Source organism: Actinia tenebrosa, unplaced genomic scaffold, assembly GCF_029948245.1.
Source record: "Actinia tenebrosa isolate PJP-AT-01 unplaced genomic scaffold, QUT_ActTen_1.0 PGA_scaffold1__47_contigs__length_23844297, whole genome shotgun sequence".
In the NCBI taxonomy this organism is placed as follows: Eukaryota; Metazoa; Cnidaria; class Anthozoa; order Actiniaria; family Actiniidae; genus Actinia; species Actinia tenebrosa.
Window position 1 is genome coordinate 12,718,853 of NW_028292578.1, and position 15,650 is coordinate 12,734,502.

Here is a 15,650-nt window from a genome sequence, read left to right on the forward strand (position 1 = left end):
ACGTTTAGAGACTGAATAATCTAACTTTAACTCGTCATGGAAAATACCAAGGTTGAAGAAAGAGAGTTCGCCAGTTTTCGTCAAGCAGTTTGGAGAAGTCTCCACTCAAATCCTAATGTCGGTTCTTCATCGAAAGAGAGTTCAAATATTGACGTGAAATCTTCGCTTCCAGCGCCATTACTAAGTAAGAAAAGGATGACAAGGATACTACAAGGGAGTTCTAACAAAGAAAATATCAGTCGAGACCAAAAAAGATGTGAAATGAGGGACCGTGCATTAGGGCTAGAACTCGAACGAGATAAAGACTGTTTGTTTTCCTGTAGAGATATAAACTTATTTTGGCAACGTGTGGAAGCATTTCGAACCAAACAAAACCTTTAACATTTGCGAAACTTTGTTATACTTTTGAATCTGTTTTTCTTTTCTTTTTCTTTTTTTTTTCTCTCTCTCCTTTTTCTTTTTTTCTTTTTTCTTTTGTTTTGTTTGTTTTGTTGTTGTTGTTGTTGTTGTTGTTGTGAGTTTCCTTTTTCGTATTCACAACACAGGAAAACCAATACCCAAAATATTCATTAAATTGCAATAGTTATATTGGGGTTTGAATGCAATTTTTATTGAATCACTTATTTGTCATCATCATTATATTAAGATGACTTTGTGTCCCGACTTTAAACCACGGGACTCCCATTTTTGACCAGGTTTGATACAATTTTTCCGTTGTTTACACCAGATATGTAGGCACCCTGCATGAAGCCGAACCACTCGGTTGTAGCATCGCCTCCAAAGTAGAGATTTTCGACGTTGCGACCGAGATTTGTCATGTCTTCTTCGGTGGTGCCGAGCACTGGGTCGCAGTATGAACCACGAAAGAAAGGATTTCTTGACCAACGTGGGTAGAAAATATCTAAACACAAGTCAAAGCATAGAAATGTCATGGTTTTAATTACAAAGGAATTTATGCTGTTAAACAAAATTTAACATCCATCAGCGACGGCTTTGGGGTGATCTACGTCACGGCATGGGTAACTTTTAAATTGAACCCTGAAACAACCTCTGTGCTGTAAGTAAGGGCAAGGCTAACTCATAGATCGAACACTGAAACCACCTATCTGGGCCAATCTACGTCAGGGCATGGCTAATTCACAGATAGAACCCTGAAACAACCTATATGGGCTGATCTAAGTCAGGGCATGGCTAACTTTTAGATTGAACGCGTCCAAATTGACGGGCCACAAAATTGAAAAACGCAAATTCAGTAAAATCAAAAAGCCAGTTTTATATTTAAAGAGGAAAATAATCAATGTTATGAATTCTTATCGAAAAAAAATTCATAGAAATGTATAATAATTCTAGATCTTCATAAAGCTCCTGTTCTGGTATCGTGGCCCGTCAAGTTCCTTAAATTTGGATGCGCGCGCAACCTTGAGAAAACTGTCTATTCGCATGCTCATGCAAGGGTTCAACATAATATCAATAAGTCTTTTCCTTACTAGTTGGTGCTGGTATATATTTTCCATAAACTTTTTTCAACATTTTGTAAATCTCTGCTCTGGTTTTCCTAAAAGATTGATTCTCGATTCTTCTTGCAACATCTTCTGTCACAACCATTAGCATCAGTCCACTGCCGGGGAAAAAGCCTTTTTTCGCAAGATTCTAGTAGTGAGAAATGTAGAATATTGGGTCATAAAATTGCATGTATAACAGATTTTATAGTAGCTATGTTATGAAGCAAAAAACGTCCTACAATATAGATAATGTCGAACCTATCCATGATAATGGTAGTAGAAATCTTTCTATATGATGATGATGATGATGATGATGACGGCGATGATGACGATTCTCATGGTGATGATGGTGGTGATCGGTTTTGATGACGATGATGGAAATGTTGATAGGGCTTATGATGATGATGATGATAATGCAGATGTTGACGATAGTGACGATGGTGGTGTTGATGATGATGGGTGTGTGAAATCACTTGCAATTAAGCTCTTCAAAATTATAACAAGCCTCAAATTCATGGCTAATTTAATTCCATCAGCGTAATTTTTTTTTTGCAAGGAAAAAATGTGAAAATTTTGAAATAGGCAGTTAGCATTCCTTACGAGTGTCTTTGATTTGACACTGAACACATTCTTACTGGGCTGCCTCGTAGACCAATCGTAAAATGGCATTCCTACTGGGTTGCCTTGTTAGATGTAAAATGACGTTTTAAAAGTGTCAGTTACAAACCTGAAAAACTGGAAAGTACCCTCGCTGGCTAGCAGCATGCATGACAAACTCGTTGTCGTCCCAAAATTTGTAAGGGAATTTTAGGAAAATTTTGGTGAATATAGACATGGGCATTTTCAAGATGGCTTCTCGTTTCCATTCAGGTAATGGAGGATTGAATGTGACCAAGTCACTGGCGAGAACTCCTGTACTGAATGTACAAATAGCGTAGTCTGCTGTATAAACCTCTCCTCTTGAGGTGGTTACCTGAAATGTGAAAAATTCAGTAATGTGATTCAGCTATAGGCAAGTTTTATGTTTGAAAATGGTCGTGGTATCCGTAATCATGTTATGGTTAACCAGCTGATCTGGGAAAGAAATGTTAGCCAATCAGAATGGAGAAAATTTACAAAACTCAGGTGTCCCTTTTTGCTCTTGAAATTATGGATTTTGAGCCCACCAAACGAAAAAATAAATTTGCCAATAACCGCTTGATAACTCTAATGCATGGCACAATGAATAACGAGTTATATATTCTTATTGCAATGCGGGCAGGCTTTTTTGCAGGCTTTTTCGTAACACCTCAGCTTTTCAGTGATATAAGAACACTGATGCGTAATGTAGGTAAATTTTTCAGTGATGTTATTTCTACGTCAATATTCTATCTTTAGACTCATTGATTACCTCTACGCCACTCGAGCTGTACTTGATTTCCTTCACTGCCCTTCTCAGTTTGATTTTATTTCTGAACTTCTGGTATATTCCTCGGTAGAGAGTGATCATTCCTCTCTGGTCCGTTACGAAAAAGTCCACTTGTTCGGGTCCTATCTCACTGTAAGGAACCTCGCCTGGTTTTTCGCCGAATTCAAAGTCAACATTGAAGTATTCGATTGCTTGTCGTACAGGGTTAGATGGTCTCCAGCCCAGTAGACCTAATGCAACGCGGGCCGAGATCGGTGGCTTTTTCTGCTTTTCTCTTTCCTCTCGTAACGATTCAATGCTTGACACCAGCTTGTCGTATAAGTCATAGGTTGCCCAGTCGGTGACGTTCTGACCTTTGTCGTTCCTGTGAAAGAAGGTAATAAAAAGAACCTTTAGTATTTAGAGTGAATTTAGTAAACCCATGAAAAAGATATATTAGACTAATGCACTTTACTTTCACTCTACTACAACAATGTTTACTACTACCACTACCACTGCCACTGCCACTACCACCACTACTACCACTACCACTACTACTACCACCACTGCCACTACCACTACCACCACTGCCACTACCACTGCCCCCACCACTACCCCCACCAATGCCACTGCCACTGCACCCACCACTACGCCCACCACTACCACTACCACTACTAGAGTGGAAACAGTATAACCGTGAAACTTTAGTAATAATAAATAGCACAATTTCATGCAAATTCAATTGTTTTCTATTGTTTAATTAGCACTATTTTGTACTATTTAGTAATTAGTGTTTCACGGATTAATTGTTTGCACTCTACTATTACTATATAACCAAAACAAACAACATTTACTATACAACCATCGTATATATACCTCATGATCAAGTCTTCCCAGTCACTTTGTATACCCTTTAGACCTGTCTTTAGCTTTAGATACCATAGCGGCTTGGTGTCTTCGTCTGTGTAAGAGTGGATCCAGTTGGCTCCTTCTTCGATTTTATACCCAGCAAAGCGACGCTTAGAAAATTAATGAACATGGAAAACCAAACGAAAAACGAGTTAAACAGGATCTATAACTTGAGTACCTTTTAGGACATGTGCACCATTCGATGTAACCCACCCACACCTTAGGCATGGAATATTCTACCCCTACCCTTGGTCATGTACACCATTCGATGTAACCCACCCACACCTTAAGCATGGGATATTCTACCCCTACCCTCGGTCTTGTGCACCATTCGATGTAACCCTCACATACCTTAAGCATGGGATATTCTACCCCTACCCTTGGTCATGTGCTCCAATTGATGTAACCCACTCACACCTTAAGCATGGAATATTCTACTCCTACCCTTCGTCATGTGCACCATTCGATGTAACCCACTCACACCTTAAGCATGGAATATTCTACTCCTACCCTTCGTCATGTGCACCATTCGATGTAACCCACTCACACCTTAAGCATGGAATATTCTACCCCTACCCTTGGTCATGTGCACCAATCGATGAAACCCTCCCATACCTTAAGTATGGAATATTCTACCCCTACCCTTGGTCATGTGCACCAATTGATGTAACCTTATAATCTTACCGTTTCAACTCCCCCCCCCCACTAGCTACTGAATTACTATTCACCTGTTTTATCCTGCCTCCGATGTAGTTTTGTCCTTCAAGGATCAGAAAGTCATCGACTCCATTGTCCATCAAAGTTTTACCAGCAATAATCCCAGAGAGACCAGCACCAAGAATCAAGACTTTCTTGTGTGGTTTCTTCTTGATGGCAGCATTGACTGAACAACTTGCTATGGCTGCGACCAGCAGCAAAGTCAGAAAAGCCTTCTTCATGATTTTCAAAATCTGCCTGACAAAGCAAAGAGGTAGGCACTTAAAGTGTATATGACACGAAAACATTCCATCATTTAAAATGTATAGTTTGTTAGTAATAATAAATATATCGTAACAAAATTTGTTTCAAAAGCTTATTTCGTGAGATATTTGCGAAAGTTAATCCCAATTTGTGACGTCATTTTGTTGACACGTACTCTAGATTCAGTAGTAATGTACTAAATATAAATTGTAATTCATATAAATTAACAACAAAAGACATATTTTAGTCAGCTTCATTTGATAGCTTACGTAGTACTCTTCCAATGTTGGGAAATTGAAAAGTGTACTACCTGAAATTAAGATTCTACATTCAAACATATTTCATGTATTTGCAACTAAATCTGGAGACTTGTAAACAAAATGACGTCACAACTTGTGCTAAAAATTTTTGAATTTCTAGAGAAGTACGTTTTTGGAACAAATTTAACCGTGATATTCTTATTAATGCCAATAAAATACACATTCTTAACATTAAAATTTTTTCGTGTCATATACACTTCAAGAGTAAGAATAAACCCTCTTAGGTTTAGTGTAGAGTTTTCCCATTTCAGAAGACGTGTCATTCTTTTGAGATTAGATTCTCATGCTACTTCAGGCAATGTTGTCCCATTTCAGACCATTCCCTTTACCATTCCCTAGAGTATTATTTCTTTGTAAGACAGTTGTGAATGAGAAAGCACATGAATATGGATACAACTCTAACAAAGAACTTATTCTCCATGGAATGACACGTGGTCTGAAATGGAAAACCGCAATAATATAATACCAATATGCTTACGACAAAGGGATATATAAAAGAGAGTAAAAGAAATGAATGCGTTGCAATAAATATAAAATCGAATATGTATCAGGTTTTGTATGGGAGAATGCACTAGATTGTTATCTCTTGTATCACTCAAGGTATTCTTTCTATACTATTCCTGCATCAATTTCGAGCCCAGAGTTTCACGCCTTTTTGGTCAGCGGGCTGCCATAAAGTATAGCGCCGTTTTTAGTAGCCGTAGGGTCACGTGACTCACTTTCAAGTGAGATATATTAGAGTGCACGCCATATATCCGTGAAACAAAATCGGCAAAGCTGTAACATATAATCGTACGAATCTTGAATATTACTGGAGTAGAACATTGGAAATTCACATTATATAAGTTTGATCGAGAGAGAGCCACCAGTGTATAAACCCTTATTTTCGGCTCAGAATTAACGCCTGTGATTGGCTCATAACATTTGAAGGACGGCGAAAATAGCACTTTTTTGGAATCGACGTCTGGCTCCTGAATACAAGGGTTCACACTGGAATGCAAACATCTCTGACAGAAAAATTCATTTTCTTCTCTTTTACGACTTGTAGGACTCGCATTATTTCTTGCCGATTTGGTACAAGGATAAGGGAAATTACAAGCCATATATCTTGCACTTTCGTCTACAAGTGAGTGAAAAATAACGCACAGAATTTGTTTTTTTTTTTAATTCTACGCCTTCTTTAGCGATCAAAACCATAAACGGAAAGAGAGCGTGCGCGCAAGTCGATGACACACGGGAGTAGGGTAAGGCCAAATTTAAACTGCATTCGGTTCCTAAAAATAGCCCAAACCGGGAATTTACATGGCGCGCGCGTTATTAAGAAGTTTCCCTCTCTTATTTATGCTCTCTTGCTATGACTTATAGTCTACTTGTAGCTCATCCATTCAGAACGCAGCATTGGTGATACACCGCTAGTTGGATTTGACTAATTCAAATTAGGACAAATCGCAGAAAGGATATTTTAATTATTCATCTGTGAGATGGGAAACGATATCCAGTGGTATCATACCAAAAAAAGAAGAAGAAAAAAGAAAAAAAAAGAGAGAGAATCAATAACAAAGAGGTCAAGCATTTCTAAAAAAAAGAAAAAAAGTGGCTCACGCACGCGGGCTCACATACAGATATTAGTCGATCTCATCATTTAAAAAAATACATCACTATGGAAACGAATATTAAGATGAAACAATGAAAATATACAGAGGATATTACGTAACCGCGATGAGTAAAAAGTCCACTAACTTTGTATTTCATCGATAATTATATATTAAACATAACATCGCATGGCCGCTTGGAGATGAGGATTTTATTTCTCGTGTGGAAAAATTCCGTATCACTGCACGGCCATGTAACATTCTGTTTAATATTTGAACACCGATGAAATACAAATTTAATGGATTTTTTATTTATTTGACATGTGATCCCTAGGAATTCTTACCAATTCGGCAATTGTGTTATTTTCGCATGTTTTAGAAATAGAGAAAAGTAGATATATCATCGATGATTATATATACGAATACGTTTATTTATGCGGTGTGATGGTTGTTTGCTTGTGTGCTGCTTGAATTGCGTGGTTTCCATGAATACAAAAGAAAACTTGATGAATTCTTAAAATGAAGGATAAAAAGAAAGAAAAAAGATGTAAACAACTCAAGCAATGAAGTTCTTTTAAACTCCATCTAACTTTTTTTAACATGATGATGGTGGAATTTATTGCTCTTTGATGGCGGGCCGCTTACGTAAGTCGTGTTTCCATAGTTAATGTTTTTTTAAATGAAGTATCAAAAGGAGAGAAAATGTAAACAGTTCAAGCAATATATTTTTTAAACCCCATCTAATTCTTATTTATAATGATAGCGGAATTTTGATGGGGAAAATATGGTTTTCAAAAACGCCGGGCTGGCGTCCATTTTCTCAAACCAGCTCCAACCAGAAACCGTTTCTAGGGAGAAGACCGCTATGGGCGAGAATCTCAATCAACAGGATCGCTTTTCTCGCGATTTTTACTTAATTTTAATTCGAATTGAAAAATAGGAGAATCGTGATTGCTAATGTTTAAAGAATCATGAAAAGAAAAACTTATAACAAAGTTCGATTCTAATTACGAATTTTAAAAAATTTTCTTAAACCTAAATATGAAACATTAAAGAAAAATTGAACGAACATGCATACTTTTTGATTTTTTGTTTTTGTTTTGCTTTGCTATAATAGTTGTCTAATTCATTTGTAATTCGTCATCATTAGCCGTATGCGTGCCCAAGAAAACCAATTCCAGCCTCCTTGATAATCACCTCCAGCAATAATTTAAAATGGCGGCCAGCCGCTTTGTTGTTTTAAATGTGTCTTTATCTTCTTTTTTTCTTTCTTTTTTTTGAAAGAATCACATGTGTATTTATACTAAAACAATTATTTGCCTCAGGCTCAGTGAATATCGGGAGTAATAACCTCAACTTCGTTTCGTTATTAATAATTGTTAACAAGAGAAAATGATAATGTCCGGTAATCTTTTACAGAGGAATAACTGCCGGTGAATTAGGGGTATCGATGTAAACTGAAACCCTCGTCTCGTGGGAGAAAACTACACATTACTGACCAATTTATTTGTATTACCCAATTTCCCTATCGCGTAGCAATGAAAAGAGTGGTAAAGGAATTCAACTCAAATCAAATACCAAATTTTCGAAAACTGACATTATAATGAAGATTAACACATGAGATCACTGAGCATCATGGGAAACTTTTTATATCAAAAAAAGCATATATATGCAAAGCTTTTTTAATACAAACTGCAGCTCGATGATGCTCAGGAGAGGTGAGACTGTAACCGGTAAAAGATTCGCAAGTCCATCAACAGTTATCAAGCGGTTGAACGTGTTAAATGTATCTACCCATAATCCTTGTCGGCCTCAGCTTTATAGCTTTTCAGGTGGCTAACTTTATTGAAATAAGTGTAGATGACAACATTAAATATGATATACAGATACGTGAATTGCTTTAGTACAATGAAATAGATATACGGAATTAGTCATATGAATCGAAACAGTTATTTTTCAAAGTTTTAGAAAACAGTGATCGTGAGAGCCGTTTTGTATTCGCATTTATTGAACTCCAAATTTTTGGTCCTGAAAATTTTAATGAGAACTTACCAAAGTTAGTTTTTATTGATGGTAACTGAAAATTATGCATAGAATAACGAGTGTGGTGTGAGTGAGCATCAGATGAGAAAGTAAAGAAGTTAGAAAATGCAACTGGTAGATTATTGTTAACAAAATCATACATAAATAAGATATAACTAGCTAAAAACTAGTGTGAGCTGCGTCGGTGTTTCTAATGAAACAGTAATGATGAAAAGGTAAATTATACACCATGAAAAAGATGAAAAAACTTGCTTTTCATCTTTTCACGCTGTATAATTTACCTTTTCATCATTACATACATAAATAAGGCGATTTGACTAAATACAATATCTTTTAATTGAAGAATCCTTAGAGATTTATATATAGGTGGTGCATGTGATTGGTAATGGGAAAATGTTATTTGTATTATAAATATCACAGCTTTAAGCTATGTTTCTGGATTTAAATTACACATTCTCTATCATAGCACTAATTGTAATATATATTATTACAAGAGCGGAATATATTATTATTGTTTAATGGAGGTCCCATCACTCCACACTTCATGAAGAACGCCCTGAGTGCCATTCTCTTGTAACAATATAATTATCGGTGCTATTAATAGAATGTGCAATTTAAATCCAGAAACATACACTGTCCCCGATATGCCGTCCAACGTCAAAATCTGCTTTCGCTTTCCTCACAGCTTTTCCAACATCATACTTCAGAGTCTGATAAAGTAAACTTTTTTCTATGTGGTTCTCCATATTTAACTTTTAAGCAAAATCAAAAATTGTTTTTGAGTGTTCAACAATATTTGGCAGACACCAAAAGATTTAGATAGAGTAAAGAACGCTTAATTGATTTTGTGGATATATTTTCTTTTCTTTTCCGTTGTACTTTTTCTATATATATATGCTTTTTTTTTTTTTTCCTTTTTTTTATCATTACATGTAATTTCCCACGATGTAATCTCAATTGTGCTTTTCTATATATATGTGTTTTTTTGTTAATATGCTAATTACTTTTTTTGCTTTTTCCTAAAACTCCAGAAACCTTGTAACTACTGTTAACTGTGTAATCTCCCACGATGAGCTTGGAGAGAACTCAGGGAGTTAATATGTTAAAAAAAAAAGAAAGAAAAAAGAAAATCTAATGCGTTTACAACTCTTGGAAGCATGATTGCCTAATGCTTAACAGGTTTTGCAACCAATTAAAAAAGCAGTCATTACACCTTTTGCTGTTCATTAAGAGAAAATGTACATTCATTTGTGCCAATAGTTGTATCAATAACGTGTAATGTACTTTCATCAACACCACAAGTAACATCATTAGCGCGGATCAACTTTCAATAACGATATTTGAATATGCGTGTACATTCATAGGCATCAATGGACAATCAATAGCGCGTTTGTACATTCATATGCGCGGAATGTATTTTCTTGTGCGCGAAGTTCAACTTCAATAACACCAAATGACAAACAGTAGCATTTATGGACAATCATTTACCCAAAAGTGAAAATTCATTAGTGCTATTAGCATAATCATTGACAATCTATAATGCGTTTGGACAATCATGAGGGTCAATGTTATATTCTATAGCGTGGTTCGACAAACATTTGCATGATTCGAATGAACAATAAGAGAAATAAAACAATCATTAGCGATTTTTGTTTATCACTTTAAAACATATTTAAAAAACTCAGGTAACTGCCTCCATAATAGCGGCTGCGTAGGAGAATAGCAATTAGCTCACTTAAAGCAGCAATCAAAGCCGACATCAGCCGTCCAGAGATCCAACAACATACGAACGATCGGGCTGAGGCAAGACGACAAGGGATTGCTCTAGGTCACTATAGAACGCAGTTGCTAATGGAAGGGCTCCAGAGAAATGTGGCAACTATCACTATCGCTAAATGTGGTCAGCGGTTCAGTTATATGCAAACGTATTTGCCACGATGTATAAATGGCGAAGAAATTAAAGGCTAAAATAGATAAAAAATCGCTAATGATTGTTTTATTTCTCTTATTGTTCATTCGAATCATGCAAATGTTTGTCGAACCACGCTATAGAATATAACGTTGACCCTCATGATTGTCCAAACGCATTATAGATTGTCAGTGATTATGCTAATAGCACTAATGAATTTTCACTTTTGGGTAAATGATTGTCCATAAATGCTACTGTTTGTCATTTGGTGTTATTGAAGTTGAATTTCGCGCACAAGAAAATACAATCCGCGCATATGAATGTACAAACGCGCTATTGATTGTCCATTGATGCCTATGAATGTACACGCATATTCAAATATCGTTATTGAAAGTTGATCCGCGCTAATGATGTTACTTGTGGTGTTGATGAAAGTACATTACACGTTATTGATACAACTATTGGCACAAATGAATGTACATTTTCTGTTAATGAACAGCAAAAGGTGTATTATATTTGTAGTTTTTCTCTGTCTTTACGTGGCGAAATTTATTTTATGAACAATAGCCGAAATTCAGAGTCTTTTTGTGGAAGAAAGCCGAAGAAACGTAAGAAGACTAGCTCCTCCAAACACAAACAAAGAAGAGATAGCCAAGGAAATTATTATTCTATTAAGAATTCAACCCGCGATTAGAGTACACGTTATATATGAGGAAGAGGGTAGCAGAGCACCGCCCTTGTTATACTAAGGCCCCGTCCACACTATGCCGGAAAAATTTGAATCCGCAACTTTCACACTGAAAACGAAAAAAAGTTTTCCGTCCACGCATGAAAACGGATAAAGTGTTTCGCATCCACACTAGTCCGATCAGAAGCGGCAAAAACGCTTCATTGCACATCTGAGCTTGTGCATCGAAGCTGAAATTAGGCCCGCTGTGGATTTTTCGGATACGAAGTGTTCTCCGTCCACACTAATTCAAATTGTTCCACTCTGGAGACCGCATTCGAAAAAAATCGTTTTCGGTGAAGAATTGTTCCGGATTCGCCCGGACTAGTGTGGACGGTAGGCCTAACCGAATAAATAAAAATTCGGATTCAAATTTATCCGGCGCGGCATAGTGTGGACGGGGTCTTAAGGGTTATCTTAACATTTTGCTCGTCCCGTTATTGACTTTTTTCATTGAATTTACGATATAGAATCGATTGCAGCGCTTAAAAACGAAAGAGTTACAATAAGAAAAGGTTTGAAAGAGTCGAAATAACATTGAAGATAATAGAAAGTTTGAACATACCTTAGAAATACAGGCTAGATCAGTTCGCTGTACTCCGCTCTGTTCGGAATGAGGCACTTATTGGAGAATGGTGTCTTTTCATATAGATACGCCCTCACGGTATGTACGTCTAATCCTCATTCAAATGTAAATGTTTATACAAGACAATAAGCTTTGTTAATTCGCACCCAAGCGAGGTGCTTTTTAGAATCAATATACAACGAAATGAGAAAATGCAAATATACCAACTAGATCAGATGAATAAGAAAGGATTCTCTACGACGTCTGTGAATTGAAGCGTTAAACTATATATGACCTAAATAAGTGTCATTCGTCTAATCACGAAAACGAAAGGAAATAATTGCTCAAAACTATGAAATAATAATAATTTAAAAGTATAAACTACATAAGTAACATGTAGAGTTTATGCAAAGGAACATGATTCTGTACCAGAAAATACCAATTTTGGTCCCTTTGCTGGCTAATACTAGATACTTTCGTAAAAAGTCTTTTAATTGATGTAAACATTTGGCAGGAAGTGTTGGTAATAGTACTACATGCTGTCCGATTTGGAAATATTGGACGGAAAAATTCCGAGGACTGGCAAAAGTGGAAGAAGCCGATAGACCATAGTTAATTAATAGAGGGGAATCGGGTTAGGAAACCCTTTTGTTATAGGTCTTTGTTCACTTTTTTCAAGCGTGACCATGCACAATCCTTTGTTTTACCATATTGTTTTACCATTGTTGGCAATGGCTGAGTGAACAGACCAAAATCTTTCTTTTGGCTGCTAGTTCAAAATACTTAAAGATTTATAAGAGATATTTGAATATTCCTTACAACAATCCCATAGACAAAGTTTATCTTTACTTATTTTGCAATTTCGGATGAGCATAAATCAAAAATTGTGCATGGTCAAGACCGGTTCAACCTCAAGAGCGAACAAAGACCTGATAACAATAGGTTTCCAAACCATTCCCCTCTATTAACTATGGATAGAGCGAGTCCAATTTGGCAGTCAGAGGAAGTTTTTGAATTCAATTATTTCCAAATTGGACAGACATGTAGTCCTATTGCAGATTAATTATATCATCCCAAACTATACTAGACTGATTCCATAAGTCATAGTTTTCCCTCGAAAGAATGCGAATGGAAACGATCCAAATAGACCTTTTGCATATAAGACATGTGTCCCGTGTCCCGAAATGTCTCACTTATACCCTGTCATTGTTATTCAGGCACGTGGAAATGAGTATATTCCTCTTACTAGCGGTCTTCATGTCGGCTGTAATGTTCCATTTCTGCCATAATTTTGCTTCAGTTTATACCCACGCTGAAAAATATGTGTTTTAATTTGTATTTCGTGTTTCATTTATCAGAAACAATCATTAAAAACAATATGGACTACTTCAACGATACTGCGGCCATTATGTTAAGGGGAACTCGTAAAAGACTGTTTTTACAGTTATGGAGTCGATTACCATTCAATAGATCTTTCCCGAACACAAAATGGTTTCAAGTCGAGGCTGGCCTTGATAAAGAAAAGAATCAATGACCGCCTCAATTTCAAGCGAATTGGGGAAAGGTTTATTCATCGCGAGAGACGTTTTTGGGATATGAATTTGCAAGATGAATGTGAAATGATAACCAAATACCATTTACAACCTGCATTTTTGCGATAAGGCGATCACCTTCAATCGCAATGCATTATGGGGTGTCCAGGGGCAAAGCATGAAACAAAAAGGTCGGATGCCTGTTATAAAGAAAGTTTTGTGTATTTGTAAGTGCCTCCACTTCATTGTTGTTAATTTGTCTCTTCATTTACCATTAATTTGTGTTGAATGGAATGCTAATGGTCGCCAATACTATAGAAAATCTTATGGTATTTATATTGTTATTTACATTTTATCTAGCTCGAGCTAATTTGTGAAAATCCTTACGAAAAGTTTTACGGATATGATGGAAATACTCTACTAGATCTTTGTTTTAAACATTGATGTCTTCGTAACAAAATATCAAAATTTCTTTTGCTTTTAATTTTTCTTACGCAATACATGCACGATTTCAGCTTCCTTTATGGTGCAGTTTCATTTAAATTATACTCGACTAAGTGTCTTTTATACGCCAACTGTATCTATAAAATATCGTTCGAAAAGAAATCTTAAAAATAGAAAAACGAAAAAACAAATGAAACATGTATAAAGTTATCAGTAGACCTTTATCAATAGACCAGTGGTTTCAATAAAAAGACTAGTCGTGAAACCAGCCTAAGTATGTAGATGACCAGGAGTTTAAGCTACCAAATGAAATAATATTCCAAAATTTTACCGAGAGGAAATAGAAACTAGTAAGGTCTACTGATACCTTATTCAGAATCTGAAAGATTTTGCCACTTGGCGACAGCTTACTTATGGGCGTCGCGGCTGATTTGACGCTGTCCATCATGCCTGGAAGCATGTCCAGGACGCTATCAATCTTCGACTTTTTGGTGTCCTTCTTGTACTGGAAAGTTTGAGTGACCACAGTCACCATTGTTATTTATTTATCAAAGATATGCCACCACCGTTTCCTTTTTTTCTTTGGTCAAATTCCAGTGATTGTTCTGACATTATACCAAATTCTGAATTATAAACAATACCCAGTTTTTTCCTTTGAAATTTTTAGCATGGCTTCAGTGTTTCATAGCAATGCTAGTCGTTCAGGGTTTGGCCGTGATGAATATCCACTGTATTGTTTGGGTGTCTTTTGTTCCGAAATGAACGGTGGTAGAGATTATTACAGTGTCCTTATAAACTCGCCACGAATACTGAATTTTGGTATCTAACCGGGGAAACTATAGAAACATTTGAAGAAATCGTGATAAGGATGAGAATACCGATACTGAACTTACAACGTCGTAATGCTGCTGCTCGAGTGCGAATTCAACGCCTTACTATACGAAACAGAAGACGAAGATTTCTAATGAATTAACATTATTGAAACTTTCGTTGTGACAAGGAATAAAAACGAATCCAATCAATCAGTCGCCAACTCATCACTATTCTTCCTCCATTCATTCGTCCATTAAAACAAAACAAAAGAAGAATATTCCCTCCCACCTCACCCAATTAAAAGAACCGTTAATTTGCATAGTAATATTGCTCATCAACAATGGCATGTATTCATAGGGTGATAATGATGCTTTTAGAACCCTCATTATCTTATCACGGTGCTTGATAAGTGGGACGTCTTGGTACAACGGACACGTGTCTTATATGCAAAAGGTCTAATTTGGACAGAAAAGAGATTATGTGGGATTATCATAGAGTGATGATACACTTAAGGATTTATCAACGGCATTTAGGCGCGTCGCACTCTATTAAATATTCTCTAAGTTAGACATTTATTTATTAGTATTCTCTATATAGAAGATACTGATAAACCTTTTATTTTATTTTGGTTCAAGACCTTATTAGAGCGAGGGTATTTAACCCGTGAAATGAAAATTATTAGTCAACGTGTAATAATCAAATGCGAGGCTTTTGCCGCTAAAACGAAAAATAGACACAAAAGAACACAATGGAATAGATCAAGGACTACTTAAGTGTATTAGTCTAATATCTATTTCACGGGTTTCTTCACTCTAGTATTCTCTAAATATTCTCTCTAGAATACTAATGTCTAACTTAGAGAATAATTAATTATTAAATAAGCCCATATTTTCTCTGGAATCCGAAGAAAAATAGTTCCCGTGTGGAAGACGTGAGGCGTTGAGTCT

At 36.2% G+C, this 15,650-nt stretch overlaps 1 protein-coding gene across 1 annotated transcript; it reads right to left on the reverse strand.

Annotated features, from left to right (window-relative positions):
* Positions 1-595: 595 nt before the first annotated feature.
* LOC116306661 (uncharacterized) lies at positions 596-11,943 on the reverse strand. The gene is made up of 7 exons (XM_089032449.1): positions 11,915-11,943; positions 4,527-4,752; positions 3,766-3,908; positions 2,893-3,274; positions 2,230-2,475; positions 1,488-1,650; positions 596-901 (listed from the first exon to the last, which is right to left on the reverse strand). The coding sequence occupies exons 2-7, from the start codon at positions 4,734-4,736 to the stop codon at positions 666-668; spliced, it is 1,380 nt and encodes a 459-aa protein (XP_088888575.1). The 5' UTR covers positions 4,737-4,752; positions 11,915-11,943; the 3' UTR covers positions 596-665.
* Between the last annotated feature and the right edge of the window lie 3,707 nt (positions 11,944-15,650).

Excerpts from the sequence above, each read along its gene's own strand:
- LOC116306661 (XM_089032449.1), bottom strand. The coding sequence starts at position 4,736 with ATGAAGAAGGCTTTTCTGACTTTGCTGCTGGTCGCAGCCATAGCAAGT. Across the intron at positions 3,909-4,526 it reads TCGGAGGCAGGATAAAACAG|CGTCGCTTTGCTGGGTATAA; the intron begins GTGAATAGTAAT and ends TAATTTTCTAAG. Across the intron at positions 2,476-2,892 it reads ACAGCTCGAGTGGCGTAGAG|GTAACCACCTCAAGAGGAGA; the intron begins GTAATCAATGAG and ends TTCACATTTCAG.